Source organism: Lepisosteus oculatus, chromosome 14 (assembly GCF_040954835.1).
Source record: "Lepisosteus oculatus isolate fLepOcu1 chromosome 14, fLepOcu1.hap2, whole genome shotgun sequence".
NCBI classification, from domain to species: domain Eukaryota; kingdom Metazoa; phylum Chordata; class Actinopteri; order Semionotiformes; family Lepisosteidae; genus Lepisosteus; species Lepisosteus oculatus.
The window spans coordinates 39,298,628-39,320,058 of record NC_090709.1 but is presented as its reverse complement, the minus strand read 5'-3'; the positions used below and the strand labels follow the sequence as shown (position 1 = coordinate 39,320,058).

General features: G+C 49.7%; 1 protein-coding gene across 1 annotated transcript; it reads left to right on the top strand.

Annotated features, from left to right (window-relative positions):
- The first annotated feature begins 1,072 nt into the window (after window positions 1–1,072).
- On the top strand, window positions 1,073–18,747 carry LOC107076156 (uncharacterized). The gene is made up of 10 exons (XM_069197985.1): window positions 1,073–1,199; window positions 4,844–5,152; window positions 5,391–5,672; window positions 6,540–6,656; window positions 11,096–13,697; window positions 16,084–16,392; window positions 16,629–16,910; window positions 17,554–17,661; window positions 18,278–18,351; window positions 18,460–18,747. The coding sequence occupies exons 5-10, from the start codon at window positions 13,631–13,633 to the stop codon at window positions 18,610–18,612; spliced, it is 993 nt and encodes a 330-aa protein (XP_069054086.1). The 5' UTR covers window positions 1,073–1,199; window positions 4,844–5,152; window positions 5,391–5,672; window positions 6,540–6,656; window positions 11,096–13,630; the 3' UTR covers window positions 18,613–18,747.
- Window positions 18,748–21,431: the final 2,684 nt, after the last annotated feature.

The following is a 21,431-nucleotide window of genomic DNA, read 5'->3' as shown; positions in this document are numbered from 1 at the left end:
GACAGGACACCAGTCCCTCACAGGACACACACACACTCACACACCCTGGACAGGACACCAGTCCATCACAGGACACACACACACACTCACACACCCTGGACAGGACACCAGTCCCTCACAGGACACACACACACTCACACACCCTGGACAGGACACCAGTCCATCACAGGACACACACACACACACACTCACACACCCTGGACAGGACACACATACACACTCACACATACCCTGGACAGGACACCAGTCCCTCACAGGACACACACACACTCACACACCCTGGACAGGACACCAGTCCATCACAGGACACACACACACACACTCACACACCCTGGACAGGACACCAGTCCCTCACAGGACACACACACTCACTCACACACCCTGGACAGGACACCAGTCCATCACAGGACACACACACACACACTCACACACCCTGGACAGGACACCAGTCCATCACAGGACACACACACACACACTCACACACCCTGGACAGGAAACCAGTCCCTCACAGGACACACACACACACACACACACACACACACACACACACACACCCTGGACAGGACACCAGTCCATCACAGGACACAGACACACGCACGCACGCACGCACGCACGCACACACACACCCTGGACAAGACACCAGTCCATCACAGGACACATATCAAAGACACACACCCTGGACAGGACACCAGTCAATCACAGGACACACACACACTCACACACCCTGGACAAGACACCAGTCCATCACAGGACACACACACACACATACACAAACACTGGACAGCACACCAGTCCATCACAGGACACACACACACACACACACACACACACACACGCGCACACAACAGCTGTTCGCCTGTGGACCCTGCAGCGCGCTCAATGAGAGCTGCTCCTGCACTCCAGCGGGTGCCGACTGGGCTGTGTGCTCCGTGGGGCTCCCGGTGGGAGAAATGACAGAGGGAGGAAGACCGGATCAGAGAGTCCCTCCCTGCTTCTGCCTCGGATGCCGCTGATGACACAGGAAGTGTGTGGGCAGCCATGTCCGTTTCTCTGCTCTGAACTGCGCCTATTAATATCCTTCCTCTTTGACAGAAGGAGGAAGAGCTGCAGACAGAACACAATGGATCTCCTGCTCCGGGCTTCGTCCCTCATCCCCCTGCTCTCCCTCCTGGCCTGGGCTCTGGGACTGGGGGTGGAAGGTAGGTCTCGGGTTCGAGGGGGCTGGCCCGCAGACTGGGCTCTCTCGGGAACTGGCTGTCCGCGCTGGCCCAGCGATCTGACGGTCCCGCTCGAGGCGTGGCCTGCATCTGCTGGAGAGGAGCTGCACCAGCTGGATCTGGAGTAACCTGCAGGTATCCAGGATCCCAGCTGCTGCTCTGCTCTGCTGCTGCTTCCTGAAGGGGTCCGGACCGGACTGACCCTGTTCAGAGGGGTCCGTTCTGGTAGAGAACAGAGCCATTAGCACAGCAGGGACCGGACCGGACCGGACTGACCCTGTTCAGAGGAGTCCGGCCTGGTAGAGAACAGAGCCATTAGCACAGCGGGGACCGGACCGGACCGGACTGACCCTGTTTAGAGGGGTCCGTTCTGGTAGAGAACAGAGCCATTAGCACAGTGGGGACCGGACCGGACCGGACTGACCCTGTTCAGAGGGGTCCGGTCTGGTAGAGAACAGAGCCATTAGCACAGTGGGGACCGGACCGGACCGGACTGACCCTGTTTAGAGGGGTCCGGTCTGGTAGAGAACAGAGCCATTAGCACAGTGGGGACCGGACCGGACCGGACTGACCCTGTTTAGAGGGGTCCGTTCTGGTAGAGAACAGAGCCATTAGCACAGTGGGGACCGGACCGGACCGGACTGACCCTGTTTAGAGGGGTCCGGTCTGGTAGAGAACAGAGCCATTAGCACAGTGGGGACCGGACCGGACCGGACTGACCCTGTTTAGAGGGGTCCGTTCTGGTAGAGAACAGAGCCATTAGCACAGTGGGGACCGGACCGGACCGGACTGACCCTGTTTAGAGGGGTCCGGTCTGGTAGAGAACAGAGCCATTAGCACAGTGGGGACCGGACCGGACCGGACTGACCCTGTTTAGAGGGTCCCGGTCTGGTAGAGCCGGGTGCGTCAGGCAAGAACACAACAAGTGTCAATCAGTCGGTGTCGAACTCCCCCCTCCGGGGCTGTCACTGTCACACACCCCTCCCCCTGCGGGGCTGGCTCTGCTCGTCCTGTCAGGGGGTGTGACCAGGGTGCCCTTACAGGGGCTCATGAGCTGGGACTACACAGACGAGGCCCCGCCCTTCCACCCGGGCTCCGCCTCCACACTGGACACGCCCCCGCATGATGTCACAACAGTGCGGTATCCTGTTGCTCTCTTGTTTCCTCATTTGCTAGAAATTTCCCCCGAGAGGATAATTACAATCCAAAGTCATCTATTGAAGCGATATATGTGTGAAAGGAGACACATTAAGAGGTGTGTCCTTCTTAAAGACAGCAGTTCAGTAATGGAGACACAACAGTGTGTGTGTGTCCTTCTTAAAGACTGGAGTTCAGTAATGCAGACACAACAGTGTGTGTGTGTCCTTCTTAAAGACAATTGTTCAGTAATGGAGACACAACAGTGTGTGTACTTCTTAAAGACAGCAGTTCAGTAATGGAGACACAACAGTGTGTGTACTTCTTAAAGACAGCAGTTCAGTAATGGAGACACTTTTTGTTAACTTCCTTAAATGTATCTAATAATATATTAAATCTTATTATTTGCTGACATTTCAGGCTTCTAACATCTTTGATTCTGATAAAACTGCAGTTGTTTTATAAATAACAGCAAGAACAGATCTGATAACAGTTGCGTTAATATTGTACTTAGTACATAGAGAGGAGTAAATGTGTGAAAGGAGACACAGTGAGTGGTGTTGTGGTATCAGGAGTGAGAGGAGAGACAGTGGCAGGTGTGTGGTTTCAGGAGTGAAAGGAGACACAGTGGGAAGTGTGTGGTGTCAGGAGTGAAAGGAGACACAGTGGGAGGTGTGGTTGTGTCAGGAGTGAAAGGAGACACAGTGGGAGGTGTGGTGGTGTCAGCAGTGAAAGGAGACACAGTGGGAGGTGTGTGGTATCAGGAGTGAAAGGAGACACAGTGGGAGGTGTGGTGGTGTCAGGAGTGAAAGGAGACACAGTGGGAGCTGTGGTGGTGTCAGCAGTGAAAGGAGACATGGTGGGAGGTGTGTGGTGTCAGGAGTGAAAGGAGACACAGTGGGAGGTGTGGTGGTGTCAGGAGTGAAAGGAGACATAGTGGGAGGTCTGTTGTCAGATGTGAAAGGAGACACAGTGGGAGGTGTGTGGTGTCAGATGTGAAAGGAGACACAGTGGGAGGTGTTGTGGTGTCAAGAGTGAAAGGAGACACAGTGGGAGGTGTTGTAGTGTCAGCAGTGAAAGGAGACACAGTGGGAGGTGTGGTGGTGTCAGGAGTGAAAGGAGAAGCAGTGGGAGGTGTTGTGGTGTCAAGAATGAAAGGAGACACAGTGGGAGGTGTGGTGGTATCAGCAGTGAAAGGAGACATAGTGGGAGGTGTGGTGGTGTCAGGTGTGAAAGGAGACACAGTGGGAGGTGTGGTGGTGTCAGGAGTGAAAGGAGAAGCAGTGGGAGGTGTTGTGGTGTCAAGAATGAAAGGAGACACAGTGGGAGGTGTTGTGGTGTCATGAGTGAATGGAGACACAGTGGGAGGTGTTGTGGTATCAGCAGTGAAAGGAGACATAGTGGGAGGTGTGGTGGTGTCAGCAGTGAAAGGAGACACAGTGGGAGGTGTGGTGGTGTCAGCAGTGAATGGAGACACAGTGGGAGGTGTGGTGGTGTCAGGTGTGAAAGGAGACACAGTGGGAGGTGTGGTGTTGTCAGCAGTGAAAGGAGACACAGTGGGAGGTGTGGTGGTGTCAGCAGTGAATGGAGACACAGTGGGAGGTGTTGTGGTATCAGCAGTGAAAGGAGACACAGTGCGAGGTGTTGTGGTGTTAGGAGTGAAAGGAGACACAGTGGAAGGTGTTGTGTCAGAAGTGAAAGGAGACACAGTGGGAGGTGTGGTGGTGTCAGGAGTGAAAGGAGGCACAGTGGGAAGTGTTGTAGTGTCAGCAGTGAAAGGAGACACAGTGGGAGGTGTGGTGGTATCAGCAGTAAAACAAGACACAGTGGGAGGTGTTGTGGTATCAGCAGTGAAAGGAGACACAGTGGGAGGTGTTGTGGTGTCAGGAGTGAAAGGAGACACAGTGGAAGGTGTTGTGTCAGAAGTGAAAGGAGACACAGTGGGAGGTGTGGTGGTGTCAGCAGTGAAAGGAGACACAGTGGGAGGTGTGGTGGTGTCAGCAGTGAAAGGAGACACAGTGGGAGGTGTGGTGGTGTCAGCAGTGAAAGGAGACACAGTGGGAGGTGTGGTGGTATCAGGAGTGAAAGGAGACACAGTGGGAGGTGTGGTGGTGTCAGCAGTGAAAGGAGACACAGTGGGAGGTGTGTGGTCTCAGCAGTGAAAGGAGACACAGTGGGAGGTGTGTTGTGTCAGGTGTGAAAGGAGACACAGTGGGGGGTGTAGTGGTGTCAGCAGTGAAAGGAGACACAGTGGGAGGTGTTGTGTCAGCAGTGAAAGGAGACACAGTGGGAGGTGTTGTGTCAGCAGTGAAAGGAGACACAGTGGGAGGTGTGGTGGTGTCAGCAGTGAAAGGAGACACAGTGGGATGTGTTGTGGTGTCAGGAGTGAAAGGAGACACAGTGGGAGGTGTTGTGTCAGCAGTGAAAGGAGACACAGTGGGAGGTGTGGTGGTATCAGGTGTTACTGTTGTGTTATTTTCTCTCCTCAGGTGTGACTCTGTACTCCACTGTGGGGGGGTCAGTCATCATGTCCTGTGAGGGGTCCAGAGACCATCAGTACTACTTTGAGTGGTTCTTTTATCACAAATCTGAGGTGCCAGTGCTAATAGTAAACAGTGAACAGCAGATCACAGTCAGAGACCCAGAAAGAGCCCAGAGAATGAGTGTGGGGTCTGACTGGTCTCTACACATCCACAGTCTCAACACTCAGGACACTGGACTGTACCGCTGTGAGCAGAGTATCAATGGACAGTATTTTCTTCCTGGACGCACCACTGTTGATCTCTACCTGCTGTCCAGTAAGTCTGAGGACCTGAGGACGTGTCTCTGTGTTTCAGTCCGTCAGTCTCCATTAACTGTCCCCTCTGTCTCTCCAGCCCAGTGCTGGTCCTGATGAGTCATCAGGAATCTGCAGGTCTTCTGTCTCTCTGTCTGTCCTTCCTGTGCTCTGATCTGCTTTCTGGACTCATTGATCATGTCAGTGTGTGAAACAGTGTCTGTCCCTGTGCTGAAGACACATGTGATGTCATTCTGCAGTCTCTGCCAGTCCCTCTGGAGGATTGAAGACAGACACAGTCCTCACTCTCCAGTGTGGTCTGGACTGTGGGGGAGGATTTCAAAGCTGTGCTGGGAAACCTGCTGATGTCCTAGTGACCTGGGAGAGTGACCACATGGACACAGTGGACATCAGCCAGGACAGATATTTCAGCAGCTTGTCAATGAAGCTGCAGAGTTCAGAGCACATGAGGAACTGGACATGTGTACTGAGAGAGAGAGGAGTGATGAAGACCTCTGATACCTACACCATTCACCTCACAGGTAGGGTATTATTGTGAGAGTGAGACAGACCTGATACCTACACCAGTCTCCTCACAGGTAGGGTATTATTGTGAGAGTGAGACAGACCTGATACCTACACCAGTCTCCTCACAGGTAGGGTATTATTGTGAGAGTGAGACAGGCCTGATACCTACACCAGTCTCCTCACAGGTAGGGTATTATTGTGAGACTGAGACAGGCCTGATACCTACACCAGTCTCCTCACAGGTAGGGTATTATTGTGAGAGTGAGACAGACCTGATACCTACACCAGTCTCCTCACAGGTAGGGTATTATTGTGAGAGTGAGACAGGCCTGATACCTACACCAGTCTCCTCACAGGTAGGGTATTATTGTGAGACTGAGACAGGCCTGATACCTACACCAGTCTCCTCACAGGTAGGGTATTATTGTGAGAGTGAGACAGACCTGATACCTACACCATTCACCTCACAGGTAGGGTATTATTGTGAGAGCTTCAACCACAGGGCTGGGCAGCCTGTTCCCCATCCCCACCCCCCTCTGTGTACAGAAGAGCCCCCTGTCCTGACTGGAGGAGCTCACCCAGCTGTGTCTGGAGAGAAGCCAGGGTATCGGCTTCAACCACAGGGCTGGGCAGCTTGTTCCACAATCTCAACACCCTCTTACTTATTTCTGAAGATGATTTTTGAGCTTATTCACTGGGTGTTGGTACTTGTTGCCAGTCCTTCTGCAGTCTTTCCACAGCTCTTTAAATCTGCAACACCTTCAGAGCAGGGAGAAGCTGATTGGACAGTGTAACACAGCTGGGTCATAACTGACTTGACATGATAATCAACAAGACTTGTTTCAAAAGCTCTCTCTCAAGATGATCTAACTCTTCCTCAGATCAATCATCAGGACTGGAGATGACAGTGAGGCTGACTATTTTCTTCATCGTGCTGCTGGTCCCGGTGCTTCTTGGGATATTAATTTTCACCAAGAGGAGGAACAGCAAAGTCACAGGCAAGTAACAGAGCAGTGGAGTCAGTCTAGAGCAGGTCTGTCCACAGGCTGTAAACTCCAGTAACAGAGCAGTGGAGTCAGTCTAGAGCAGGTCTGTCCACAGGCTGTAAACTCCAGTAACAGAGCAGTGGAGTCAGTCTAGAGCAGGTCTGTCCACAGGCTGTAAACTCCAGTAACAGAACAGTGGAGTCAGTCTAGAGCAGGTCTGTTCACAGGCTGTAAACTCCAGTAACAGAACAGTGGAGTCAGTCTAGAGCAGGTCTGTCCACAGGCTGTAAACTCCAGTAACGCAGCAGTGGAGTCAGTCTAGAGCAGGTCTGTCCACAGGCTGTAAACTCCAGTAACGGAGCAGTGGAGTCAGTCTAGAGCAGGTCTGTCCACAGGCTGTAAACTCCAGTAACAGATCAGTGGAGTCAGTCTAGAGCAGGTCTGTCCACAGGCTGTAAACTCCAGTAACAGAGCAGTGGAGTCAGTCTAGAGCAGGTCTGTTCACAGTCTGTAAACTCCAGTAACAGAGCAGTGGACTCAGTCTAGAGCAGGTCTGTCCACAGGCTGTAAACTCCAGTAACGGAGCAGTGGAGTCAGTCTAGAGCAGGTCTGTCCACAGACTGTAAACTCCAGTAACAGAGCAGTGGAGTCAGTCTAGAGCAGGTCTGTCCACAGGCTGTAAACTCCAGTAACAGAACAGTGGAGTCAGTCTAGAGCAGGTCTGTTCACAGGCTGTAAACTCCAGTAACAGAGCAGTGGAGTCAGTCTAGAGCAGGTCTGTCCACAGGCTGTAAACTCCAGTAACGCAGCAGTGGAGTCAGTCTAGAGCAGGTCTGTCCACAGGCTGTAAACTCCAGTAACGGAGCAGTGGTGTCAGTCTAGAGCAGGTCTGTCCACAGGCTGTAAACTCCAGTAACAGAGCAGTGGAGTCAGTCTAGAGCAGGTCTGTCCACAGGCTGTAAACTCCAGTAACAGATCAGTGGAGTCAGTCTAGAGCAGGTCTGTCCACAGGCTGTAAACTCCAGTAACAGAGCAGTGGAGTCAGTCTAGAGCAGGTCTGTTCACAGTCTGTAAACTCCAGTAACAGAGCAGTGGACTCAGTCTAGAGCAGGTCTGTCCACAGGCTGTAAACTCCAGTAACGGAGCAGTGGAGTCAGTCTAAGCAGGTCTGTCCACAGACTGTAAACTCCAGTAACAGAGCAGTGGAGTCAGTCTAGAGCAGGTCTGTCCACAGGCTGTAAACTCCAGTAACAGAGCAGTGGAGTCAGTCTAGAGCAGGTCTGTCCACAGGCTGTAAACTCCAGTGAGAGAGCAGTGGAGTCAGTCTAGAGCAGGTCTGTTCACAGGCTGTAAACTCCAGTAACAGAGCAGTGGAGTCAGTCTAGAGCAGGTCTGTTCACAGGCTGTAAACTCCAGTAACAGAGCAGTGGAGTCAGTCTAGAGCAGGTCTGTCCACAGGCTGTAAACTCCAGTAACGCAGCAGTGGAGTCAGTCTAGAGCAGGTCTGTCCACAGGCTGTAAACTCCAGTAACGGAGCAGTGGAGTCAGTCTAGAGCAGGTCTGTCCACAGGCTGTAAACTCCAGTAACAGAGCAGTGGAGTCAGTCTAGAGCAGGTCTGTCCACAGGCTGTAAACTCCAGTAACAGATCAGTGGAGAGTCTAGAGCAGGTCTGTCCAGAGGCTGTAAACTCCAGTAACAGAGCAGTGGAGTCAGTCTAGAGCAGGTCTGTCCACAGGCTGTAAACTCCAGTAACAGAGCAGTGGACTCAGTCTAGAGCAGGTCTGTCCACAAGCTGTAAACTCCAGTAACGGAGCAGTGGAGTCAGTCTAGAGCAGGTCTGTCCACAGACTGTAAACTCCAGTAACAGAGCAGTGGAGTCAGTCTAGAGCAGGTCTGTCCACAGGCTGTAAACTCCAGTAACAGAGCAGTGGAGTCAGTCTAGAGCAGGTCTGTCCACAGGCTGTAAACTCCAGTGAGAGAGCAGTGGAGTCAGTCTAGAGCAGGTCTGTTCACAGGCTGTAAACTCCAGTAACAGAGCAGTGGAGTCAGTCTAGAGCAGGTCTGTCCACAGGCTGTAAACTCCAGTAACGGAGCAGTGGAGTCATTCTAGAGCAGGTCTGTCCACAGGCTGTAAACTCCAGTAACAGAGCAGTGGACTCAGTCTAGAGCAGGTCTGTCCACAAGCTGTAAACTCCAGTAACAGAGCAGTGGAGTCAGTCTAGAGCAGGTCTGTCCACAAGCTGTAAACTCCAGTAACGGAGCAGTGGAGTCAGTCTAGAGCAGGTCTGTCCACAGACTGTAAACTCCAGTAACAGAGCAGTGGAGTCAGTCTAGAGCAGGTCTGTCCACAGGCTGTAAACTCCAGTAACAGAGCAGTGGAGTCAGTCTAGAGCAGGTCTGTCCACAGGCTGTAAACTCCAGTAACAGAGCAGTGGAGTCAGTCTAGAGCAGGTCTGTCCACAGGCTGTAAACTCCAGTGAGAGAGCAGTGGAGTCAGTCTAGAGCAGGTCTGTTCACAGGCTGTAAACTCCAGTAACAGAGCAGTGGAGTCAGTCTAGAGCAGGTCTGTTCACAGGCTGTAAACTCCAGTAACAGAGCAGTGGAGTCAGTCTAGAGCAGGTCTGTCCACAGGCTGTAAACTCCAGTAACGCAGCAGTGGAGTCAGTCTAGAGCAGGTCTGTCCACAGGCTGTAAACTCCAGTAACGGAGCAGTGGAGTCAGTCTAGAGCAGGTCTGTCCACAGGCTGTAAACTCCAGTAACAGAGCAGTGGAGTCAGTCTAGAGCAGGTCTGTCCACAGGCTGTAAACTCCAGTAACAGATCAGTGGAGAGTCTAGAGCAGGTCTGTCCACAGGCTGTAAACTCCAGTAACAGAGCAGTGGAGTCAGTCTAGAGCAGGTCCGTCCACAGGCTGTAAACTCCAGTAACAGAGCAGTGGAGTCAGTCTAGAGCAGGTCTGTCCACAGGCTGTAAACTCCAGTAACGGAGCAGTGGAGTCAGTCTAGAGCAGGTCCGTCCACAGGCTGTAAACTCCAGTAACGGAGCAGTGGAGTCAGTCTAGAGCAGGTCCGTCCACAGGCTGTAAACTCCAGTAACGGAGCAGTGGAGTCAGTCTAGAGCAGGTCTGTCCACAGGCTGTAAACTCCAGTAACGGAGCAGTGGAGTCAGTCTAGAGCAGGTCTGTCCACAGGCTGTAAGCTCCAGTAATAGAGCAGTGGAGTCAGTCTAGAGCAGGTCTGTCCACAGGCTGTAAACTCCAGTAACAGAGCAGTGGAGTCATTCTAGAGCAGGTCTGTCCACAGGCTGTAAACTCCAGTAACGGAGCAGTGGAGTCAGTCTAGAGCAGGTCTGTCCACAGGCTGTAAACTCCAGTAACAGAGCAGTGGAGTCAGTCTAGAGCAGGTCTGTCCACAGGCTGTAAACTCCAGTAACAGAGCAGTGGTGTCAGTCAACAGCAGGTCTGTCCGTAGGCTGTAAACTCCAGTAACAGAGCAGTGGAGTCAGTCTAGAGCAGATCTGTCCACAGGCTGTAAACTCCAGTAACAGAGCAGTGGAGTCAGTCTAGAGCAGGTCTGTCCACAGGCTGTAAACTCCAGTAACAGAGCAGTGGAGTCAGTCTAGAGCAGGTCTGTCCACAGACTGTAAACTCCAGTAACAGAGCAGTGGAGTCAGTCTAGAGCAGGTCTGTCCACAGACTGTAAACTCCAGTAATAGAGCAGTGGAGTCAGTCTAGAGCAGGTCTGTCCACAGGCTGTAAACTCCAGTAACAGAGCAGTGGAGTCAGTCTAGAGCAGGTCTGTCCACAGGCTGTAAACTCCAGTAACAGAGCAGTGGTGTCAGTCTACAGCAGGTCTGTCCGTAGGCTGTAAACTCCAGTAACAGAGCAGTGGAGTCAGTCTAGAGCAGGTCTGTCCACAGGCTGTAAACTCCAGTAACAGAGCAGTGGAGTCAGTCTAGAGCAGGTCTGTCCACAGGCTGTAAACTCCAGTAACAGAGCAGTGGAGTCAGTCTAGAGCAGGTCTGTCCACAGACTGTAAACTCCAGTAACAGAGCAGTGGAGTCAGTCTAGAGCAGGTCTGTCCACAGACTGTAAACTCCAGTAATAGAGCAGTGGAGTCAGTCTAGAGCAGGTCCGTCCACAGGCTGTAAACTCCAGAAACAGAGCAGTGGAGTCAGTCTAGAGCAGGTCCGTCCACAGGCTGTAAACTCCAGTAACAGAGCAGTGGTCTATCGGTGCAGAATGGCCGCTGTGTTTCTGTTTCAATAGAAATAGTCTCTTGATTTGTCAGATCCTTCATACTGAACTAATAATTTATAAACCATGACCGTGACCAGCTTCGATGTCTGCATCTGTGCTGCAGAGTTTGTAGAAATATTTGTCAAACATGACTGTTTTCGTCAATATCCATCCTCTTCCTCCTGAATGAAGCCTCATCTTATTCTCCCTGCAGAGGAAGTGTCACCGGGGATTGAGCTCCAGCCGCAGCGCTGACTTCCTGTCCGTCCTTCTAACCGTTCCCTCCTCCCCCTAGTGCTGAGAGAGAATAGTTCCTGTGTGTCTGCTTGAAGCTCTTCATAAATTCCCCTCTGTCATTCCCTGCTTTTGAGGAATTAAAGGAATATTGTCTGAAAAACCAACAGCTGGGAAAAGTGCTGAATCAAACCAGTGACTGGATATCCACTGGACTGACTATCCCACAGACTGGGATCCCACTGCACTGGACTGGATATCCACTGGACTGACGATCCCACAGGCTGGGATCCCACTGCACTGGACTGGATATCCACTGGATTGACTATCCCACAGACTGGGATCCCACTGGACTGGATATCCACTGGACTGGCTATTACAGGTCATATCGCCCTCAGGTAACAGATTGGACAACTTGCTCTCTGAACTGGTCTTCCCTGAAATGACTATCCTCCCAGCTGGATCAGTGGAGTGACCACTGGATCACAGGAATGATCATTGGACTGCAAAATCACAGCACAGACTGTTGAACTGGATATTAATGTTGATGCATATTCACTGGACTGGACATTCACTGCACTGTATTGTCACTGGATTGACTGTCTATGGGATTGGATATTTACTGGACCGGACATTCACTGCACTGTATTGTCACTGGACTGACTGTCTCTTGGACTGGATATTCACTGGACTGGACATTCACTGCACTGTATTATCACTGGACTGACTGTCTCTTGGACTGGATATTCACTGGACTGGACATTCACTGCACTGTATTATCACTGGACTGACTGTCTCTTGGACTGGATATTCACTGGACTGGACATTCACTGCACTGTATTATCACTGGACTGACTGTCTATGGGATTGGATATTCACTGGACTGGACATTCACTGCACTGTATTGTCACTGGATTGACTGTCTATGGGATTGGATATTTACTGGACCGGACATTCACTGCACTGTATTGTCACTGGACTGACTGTCTCTTGTACTGGATATTCACTGGACTGAGTGTTCGCAGGTCACATGACCCTACAGTAATCCACTGAACTGCTTGTTGTTTGAGTCGACAGCTGACAGAACTGTATCCACTGGACTGCCTGTTCGCTCTGCTGACTAGGAACTGAAGGGGATATCCGTGCCACTGGTGAATCACTGGACTGGATATTCACAGGACAGACTGCTGGACCGGATGTTAATGTTGCTGGGTGCTCACTGGAGGTCTTGTTGAATAAACTGGTCCCTGGCAGATTACCGTGTGAACTGGTTGTCTCCTCATTGGTCGCTCGATACAGCTCGTCTGATTCTCACCCCAACTGCTCCAGGGGCGCTGTACAGTAGCCGACCCTGCACTCTGACCCCCAGCTTCTCTCCCTGTCTGTGTGTCTCATGGAGAGCAGGCTGGGGTCACATTCCTCACGCAAGACATTGTACAGGGCCACCAAGGAGATGTGATGTTCTGTTGTTACAGGAATGTATTATAATCAATGATGCCGTTACTAAATAGTGATCTGCTGTGTTCAATGGATTCACCTGCTGTGATTGGTGTCACATGAGCGTGCCCCCCAGACCGGACCCCAGCCCAGCTCCAGAGACAGTCCCGCCCCGATTCCAGCCCCAACCAGCTCTATGAGGACCGTTGCCGTGGTAGAATTCTGGCCATCACAGAGGACAGTCACCACCCCGGGCATGAGCTCTTCACCCCACTGCCCTCAGGCAAGAGATACAAGAGCATACGGACACTGACCACCAGATTCTTCAATAGCTTCTATCCACAAGCAGTGAGACTGGCGAACACATTTAGCCATCCCCCTCGGACCACACCTACACCATCACCATCTACCTCATTGTAATTTATTTATTGTACGTCTCCAGTCAGTGTTTACACGTCTGTACTGTTTACATTCAAACTGTCTGCATGTTTACTTGCACATTGTCTACTGTTTGTTTGTACATTGTCTTGATGCACTGTTTGCACTTTGTTTTGTTTTTTACACTTGTTTTACAATCGAGAGACTTTCTGTAAGTAAGAATTCCATTGTACCAGTACCGGTTACATACGGCAATAAAGTTCAAGTTCAAGTTCAAGTTCAAGTTCAACCCCAGTGTGGACCCAGCTCGGGGCCTCGTCCCACCCCAGCCCGGCTCTGGGTCTCTCCGGCCCAGCGAGGCTCGTGAGCGATGTGGTCGGCCCCCCGGGGGGCCCCCCTCTCGCTGCAGGAAGTCGCTCTCACACGAGCGATGGCTGTGGGGGGGGCCCAGAGTCTGAGTCTGGGGGGCCAGTGGACTGGGCTGCTCCTCAGGGGGCAGGACAGACCCCAGATGTGGCCAGTGTCTTGGCCGGTCTCCCGCCGGCCTGCCTGTCAGTGAGAGTCAGGGGCTGGGGCTGCTCCTGGAGCAACACAGGAAGTGCTGCTCTCCACTTCCTGCCCCGGAGTTGGCCAATCTCGGCGTCCGTCTCCTCCTCCTGTCTTCTGCTCCGGCGCTCGGAGGAGACGTGTCAGTGAGGAAATGGGGCTCCCCGTCTTCTGTCTGCTGGTCTCTCTCTCTTTCTGGGGTCACACGCTGGGAGAGAAGGGTAAGATGAGACCACAGCTGTGACTGTGTGTGAGTGTGTGTGAGTGTGTGTGAGTGTGAGTGTGTGTGTGGGTCAGTCTCAGTGTGAGTGTGTGTGTGTGTCAGTCTCAGTGTGAGTGTGTGAGTGTGTGTGTGGGTCAGTCTCAGTGTGAGTGTGTGAGTGTGTGTGTGTGTTGGGAGTACACACTAAAGGGAGTGTGTCTCTCTGTGTGTACAAGTGTGTTCTGCTGTGTGTTTGTGTGCGTGTTTAATGTGATACAGAGCTGTGCAGTAATGGCTTCTCCGCTGTGCAACAGTGTGTGTGAGTGAGTGACGACAGCAGTGGAGTATTCAGAAAGGAAAGACTGTGTCATCTGTTACATTGTGCAACACTGTGTGTGTATACTTCTTAAAGACAGCAGTTCAGTAATGGAGACACAACAGTGTGTGTGTCCTTCTTAAAGACAGCAGTTCAGAAATGGAGACACAACAGTGTGTGTGTCCTTCTTAAAGACAGTAGTTCAGTAATGGAGACACAACAGTGTGTGTGTGTGTGTGTGTGTGGGTCAGTCTCAGTGTGAGTGTGTGTGTGTGTGTGAGTGTGTGTGTGGGTCAGTCTCAGTGTGAGTGTGTGTGTGTGTCAGTCTCAGTGTGAGTGTGTGAGTGTGTGTGTGGGTCAGTCTCAGTGTGAGTGTGTGAGTGTGTGTGTGTGTTGGGAGTACACACTAAAGGGAGTGTGTCTCTCTGTGTGTACAAGTGTGTTCAGCTGTGTGTTTGTGTGCGTGTTTAATGTGATACAGAGCTGTGCAGTAATGGCTTCTCCGTTGTGCAACAGTGTGTGTGAGTGAGTGACAACAGCAGTGGAGTATTCAGAAAGGAAAGACTGTGTCATCTGTTACATTGTGCAACACTGTGTGTGTGTACTTCTTAAAGACAGCAGTTCAGTAATGGAGACACAACAGTGTGTGTGTACTTCTTAAAGACAGTAGTTCAGTAATGGAAACACAACAGTGTGTGTGTGTCCTTCTTAAAGACAGCAGTTCAATAATGGAGACACAACAGTGTGTGTGTGTACTTCTTAAAGACAGCAGTTCAGTAATGGAGACACAACAGTGTGTGTGTGTACTTCTTAAAGACAGCAGTTCAGTAATGGAAACACAACAGTGTGTGTACTTCTTAAAGACAGCAGTTCAGTAATGGAGACACAACAATGTGTGTGTATTTCTTAAAGATAGTAGTTAAGTTATGGAGACACAACAGTTTGTGTACTTCTTAAAGACAGCAGTTCAGTAATGGAGACACAACAGTGTGTGTGTGTCCTTCTTAAAGACAGCAGTTCAGTAATGGAGACACAACAGTGTGTGTGTGTGTCCTTCTTAAAGACAGCAGTTCAGTAATGGAGACACAACAGTGTGTGTACTTCTTAAAGACAGCAGTTCAGAAATGGAAACACAACAGTGTGTGTGTACTTCTTAAAGACAGCAGATCAGTAATAGAGACACAACAGTGTGTGTCCTTCTTAAAGACAGCAGTTCAGTAATGGAGACACAGCAGTGTGTGTACTTCTTAAAGACAGCAGTTCAGTAATGGAGACACAACAGTGTGTGTACTTCTTAAAGACAGCAGTTCAGTAATGGAGGCACAACAGTGTGTGTACTTCTTAAAGACAGCAGTTCAGGTATGGAGACACAACAGTGTGTGTCCTTCTTAAAGACAACAGTTCAGTAATGGAGACAGTTTTGTTAACTTCCTTAAATGTATCTAATAATACATTAAATCTTATTAATTGCTGACATTTCAGGCTTCTAACCTCTTTGATTCTGATTAGACTGCAGTTGTTTTTTAAATAACAGCAAGAACAGATCTGATAACAGTTGGGTTAGTATTGTACTTAGTACATAGAGAGGTGTAAATGTGTGAAAGGAGACACAGTGAGTGGTGTTGTGATATCAGGAGTGAGAGGAGACACAGTGGGAGGTGTGTGGTTTCAGGTGTGAAAGGAGACACAGTGGGAAGTGTGTGGTGTCAGGAGTGAGAGGAGACATAGTGGGTGTTGTGGTGATGTCAGCAGTGAGAGGAGACACAGTGGGAGGTTTTGTGGTGTCAGGTGTGAAAGGAGACACAATGGGAGGTGTGGTGGTGTCAGCAGTGAAAGGAGACACAGTGGGAGGTGTTGTGGTATCAGCAGTGAAAGGAGACACAGTGGGAAGTGTTGTAGTGTCAGGAGTGAAAGGAGACACAGTGGGAGGTGTGGTGGTGTCAGCAGTGAAAGGAGACACAGTGGGAGGTGTGGTGGTGTCAGCAGTGAAAGGAGACACAGTGGGAGGTGTGTTGTGTCAGATGTGAAAGGAGACACAGTGGGAGGTGTGGTGGTGTCAGGTGTTACTGTTGTTATTTTCTCTCCTCAGGTGTGACTCTGTTCTCCACTGTGGGGGGGTCAGTCATCATGTCCTGTCAGGGGTCCAGAGACAATCAAGCATATTTTTTTGAGTGGGATTTTCTTTACAAATCCAAGCGAATCAAAATAATAAACGGAAAACAGCAGATCACAGTCAGAGACCCAGAAAGAGCCCAGAGAATGAGTGTGGGGTCTGACTGGTCTCTACACATCCACAGTCTCAACACTCAGGACATTGGACAGTACCTCTGTGAGCAGAATATCAATGGACATTATTTTCTTCCTGGACGCACCACTGTTGATCTTTACCTGCTGTCCAGTAAGTCTGAGGACCTGAGGACGTGTCTCTGTGTTTCAGTCAGTCTCCATTAACTGTCCCCTCTGTCTCTCCAGCCCAGTGCTGGTCCTGATGAGTCCAGTCAGGAATCTGCAGGTCCTCTGTCTCTCTGTCTGTCCTTCCTGTGCTCTGATCTGCTGTCTGGACTCATTGATCATGTCAGTGTGTGAAACAGTGTCTGTTCCTGTGCTGAAGACACATGTGATGTCATTCTGCAGTCTCTGCCAGTCCCTCTGGAGGATTGAAGACAGACACAGTCCTCACTCTCCAGTGTGGTCTGGACTGTGGGGGAGGATTTCAAAGCTGTGCTGGGAAACCTGCTGATGTCCAAGTGACCTGGGAGAGTGACCATTTGGACACAGTGGACATCAGCCAGGACAGATATTTCAGCAGCTTGTCAATGAAGCTGCAGAGTTCAGACCACATGAGGAACAGGACATGTGTACTGAGAGAGAGAGGAGTGATGAAGACCTCTGATACCTACACCATTCACCTCACAGGTAGGGTATTATTGTGAGAGTGAAACAGACCTGATACCTACACCAGTCTCCTCACAGGTAGGGTATTATTGTGAGAGTGAGACAGACCTGATACCTACACCAGTCTCCTCACAGGTAGGGTATTATTGTGAGAGTGAAACAGACCTGATACCTACACCAGTCTCCTCACAGGTAGGGTATTATTGTGAGAGTGAGACAGACCTGATACCTACACCAGTCTCCTCACAGGTAGGGTATTATTGTGAGAGTGAGACAGACCTGATACCTACACCAGTCTCCTCACAGGTAGGGTATTATTGTGAGAGTGAGACAGACCTGATACCTACACCAGTCTCCTCACAGGTAGGGTATTATTGTGAGAGTGAAACAGACCTGATACCTACACCAGTCTCCTCACAGGTAGGGTATTATTGTGAGAGTGAGACAGACCTGATACCTACACCAGTCTCCTCACAGGTAGGGTATTATTGTGAGAGTGAGACAGACCTGATACCTACACCATTCACCTCACAGGTAGGGTATTATTGTGAGAGTGAAACAGACCTGATACCTACACCAGTCTCCTCACAGGTAGGGTATTAATTCTTAGGGTGTTAATTCGGTGTTTGATTCCCGTTTAATCCTGATTCATTGTTTCTCACAGAGGACGATTTCCTGGTGAAAGTTCTTGTGCCAGTAGCCGCTGTCCTCTGCGTCCTGCTGGTGCTTGTCGCTGTCGTCACGATGAAGAGGAGGAGGAGGAAGGTGACAGGTCTGTACCCCTACAGCAGCCTTAAAAACCAGAGTTCACCTTTGACCTTTCACCTCTAAAATAAGAATGTGCAGAAAGAGCTGAATTCTGGCCTGTTTTATTTTTTTTGTTTAAGCACAATGGATGGGTGGCTGCTTATTAAGTCTGAGTATCTCAGTCACCTTTGATTTTAAGCTTGTTCCACACCCCCACCACTCTCTTTGTACAGTAGAGCCTCCTGTCCTGACTGGAGGAGCTCACCCAGCTGTGTCTGGAGAGAAGCCAGGGTATCGGCTTCAACCACAGGGCTGGGCAGCTTGTTCCCCACCCCCACCCCCCTCTGTGTATAGAAGAGCCTCCTGTCCTGACTGGAGGAGCTCACCCAGCTGTGTCTGGAGAGAAGCCAGGGTATCGGCTTCAACCACAGGGCTGGGCAGCTTGTTCCCCACCCCCACCCCCCTCTGTGTACAGTAGAGCCTCCTGTCCTGACTGGAGGAGCTCACCCAGCTGTGTCTGGAGAGAAGCCAGGGTATCGGCTTCAACCGCAGGCTGGGCAGCTTGTTCCCCACCCCCACCCCCCTCTGTGTACAGAAGCACGGCTCTGGGCCTCAGTCCTGGTTCTGCTCGTTATTCGCAGGCCGGGCGGCTCGCGAGGAGAGAGAGGACGTCGCCGGAGACCTCCCTGTCTGCGCCCGCCCCGCAGAGCCCACGGTAACACGGCCCCGGGTTCGAGCAGACCCCCCCAGCGGGGCTGTGCTCAGCCTCCTCCCTGTGTCCGAGTGTGACCTGTCCGGGGGTCTCTCTCTCTCCCTCTCCCAGGCGGTCCAGGGCTCCCCCAGCGCTCCGGGCGGCGATGAGGTCAGCTACTCCACTGTGAACTTCGCAGAGGCGGCAGCAGGACCCCAGAGAGGACAGGGCGTCCCCAGGGAGGGCGAGACCACCGTTTACTCGGACCTCAGGACAGGGAAATAGGAGGAGGTGGAGGTTACATCAAGTCTCCACCGGGGGGCGCTGTGTGATGTACCTGAGACTCCCCCACCTGCCTGAACACGATCCACCAGGCCACAAAGATGGACGCTCAGAGCACAGCAGCAGAGCTCTGTCGCTGTTGCTGTTGCTTAACAGCACGGACGGTTTTGAACTCAAAAGAGCTTAAAACCTGTGGGGGATATTAATTCAGACCCCCCGTCTCGAACGTTTCCTGTACAGCTTAGTCATGAACCAGTAGGTGTCTTTACTGACCAGTTGTTCCACTGTACAAGGTGGTCTTCACGAGTTAAGGGCTTCTCAAGAAACGCGCTGGCGTCTTTCCTCAATCAGTATTGTGTCCGATATTCACTGCACTGAAAAATGACTTTACTGCGTATTCACCGACACCGTCTGTTTCCGGAATACGCAGTCCCGTTTATCCTCTAAAAAGACCTGGCGTTGCTATACAACCTGAGGATCGTTTCCCTGGAGGAGGAGGAGGAGGAGGAGTGTCATCGGAGAGGAGGGACACGGTACTGGCGAGCTGTTTAATTGAGGGGCGGAAGTGGACTCACCTGGTTAATTGAGGGGCGCAAGTGGACTCGCATGTTTTACTGAGGGGCGGAAGTGGACTCGCCTGTTTTATTGAGGGGCGGAAGTGGACTCGCCTGTTTAATTGAGGGGCGGAAGTGGACTCGCCTGTTTAATTGAGGGGCGGAAGTGGACTCACCTGGTTAATTGACGACCGGAAGGGCGCTCGACGCCGCTTCGTCTGCAAATTGAACAAACGAGTATCGTTGTCCTGCTCTGCTCGGATATTCACTGTGCCCGTCAGTAAGAAATAGTTTTTACTTCACGAATAGTTGTGTGTACGTGTCTGCCTGACTGTTTATTCGGTGAAATCGCGAGGTTCTGAAGCCAGACGGAGTTTTTCCTCATTAACTTAGATTCCCCGTGCAGGTTGTGAATTGTACGTCTAGTCATGAAACCCGACAGCGTTTTCCCTGAATCATCGTTATATCCTCGCTGTGCTGGCTGTTCATTTAGATGTCTAATTTCGCTACACCAGGCAGTGATTTTTGTGAATAATCTTGGTATAAGTTCACTGTACTCGTTGTTAAATGTGCTGTCTAGTCACTTAACCGGACGGAGTTGGTTCCTATTAATTATTTGATATATTTTTTCCTACGGTCCGTTAGTTAATTACCGTGACTAAGTTTTTCAGTAATTATCTTGTGTATTCCCCGTGCTGGGTGTTAATTTGACTGTGTAGTCACAGAACCAGAAGGTGTTTTCCATTAATTCTTATGTCTTCCCCCTTCTGTTTATACATTTTAATTTATACTCATTAAACAGGGCAGTGATTTTCCAGAATTATTATCGTATATATTCACCGTACCGGGTGTTCATGACACTGTCTAATCACTAACCCAGACGGTGTTTTTCCTGAATAATTGTTTTACGTTTGCGGTACCTGTTCTTAATATTACTGTTTAGTAACCAAACCGTGCGGAAGGTCTTCTTACTAATTTTCTTATATATTCAGTGTTCTGGTTGTTAATTATACTGTCTAATCACTGAACCAGATGTTATTACTGAATATCTATGCGACATTTTTCCTGTACTGGTTTTAAATTTTAATTTCTAGTGACTAAACCGGACAGTTTTCCCTTGTTGATTGTCTTGTATCTTCACCGTGCTGGTTGTTAATTTTACTGTGTTTTCACAGTGCCATACAGTGTTTTTTTAGGAATAATTGTGTTATCTTCACTGTACTGTTTGTTAATCTTGAATTAGTTATTAAACCAGACAGTATTTGTCTAGAATAATTGTTATTTTCATCGCACTAGTTGTTAATTATACTGACTAATCACTAAATCAGACGGAGGTTTTCATTAATATTATTCCTGATTATTTGCGTGATATTCCCTGTACTGGTTGTTAATTTTCATTTCTAGTCACTAAACCGGGCAGAGTTTCTTCTTATTAATTATGTTCTATATTCACGGTACTGGTTGTTAATTATACTGACTAGTCACTAAATCAGACGGCGTTTTTCATTAATATTATTCCTGATTATTTACGTGATATATTCTGGTTGTTAATTTTCATTTCTAGTCACTAAACCGGACAGAGTTATTTCTTATTATGTTCTATATTCATGGTACTGGTTCTTAATTGTACTGTTTTGTCACTAAACCTTCCAGTGTTGTTAACGAATACTTGTTCTATATTCACCTTCCTGGTTGTTAATTTTAATTTCGAGTCACTAATCCAGACTATTTGTCTTGAATAATTATGATAAATTCGCCGTGTTCGTTGTTAATTGTACTGCCTCGTTACTAAACCCGATGTTTTTCATGAATACTTGTTATATATTAACCATACTGAGTATTAATTTCTAGTTCCTAATCCGGGCAGAGAATTTCCTAAATATAATTGTTCTATGTTCACGGTACTGGTTCTTAATATTACTTAATATTACTGTTTAGTAACTAATCCATACAGAAGTTTTCCTTACTAATTTTCTTATACAGTATATTCGCTGAACTGTTTTTTTATTATACTGTCTAATCACTGAACCAGGTGGTGTTTTTCCTGAATATTTCTTAAATATTCATTGTGCTGGTTGTTAATTGCACTGTCCAGTCACTGAACCAGGTAGTTTTTTATGAAAACTAATGTTATATATTCACTGTACTGGTCATTCATTCTACAGCTGTCACTAAACCAGCCAGTGTCTGCAGTGGGTGTCCACTGGGATGGTTATTGTCAGTGATAATTACACTGACAGGACAATGACCATAATGGTTGATAATTGT

What these genes read in the sequence shown, in the direction of transcription:
- LOC107076156 (XM_069197985.1), top strand. Translation starts at nt 13,631, where the DNA reads ATGGGGCTCCCCGTCTTCTGTCTGCTGGTCTCTCTCTCTTTCTGGGGT. An exon ending in TCACACGCTGGGAGAGAAGG is followed by an intron (nt 13,698 to 16,083) that starts GTAAGATGAGAC and finishes TTCTCTCCTCAG; the next exon opens with GTGTGACTCTGTTCTCCACT. An exon ending in CTACACCATTCACCTCACAG is followed by an intron (nt 16,911 to 17,553) that starts GTAGGGTATTAT and finishes TGTTTCTCACAG; the next exon opens with AGGACGATTTCCTGGTGAAA.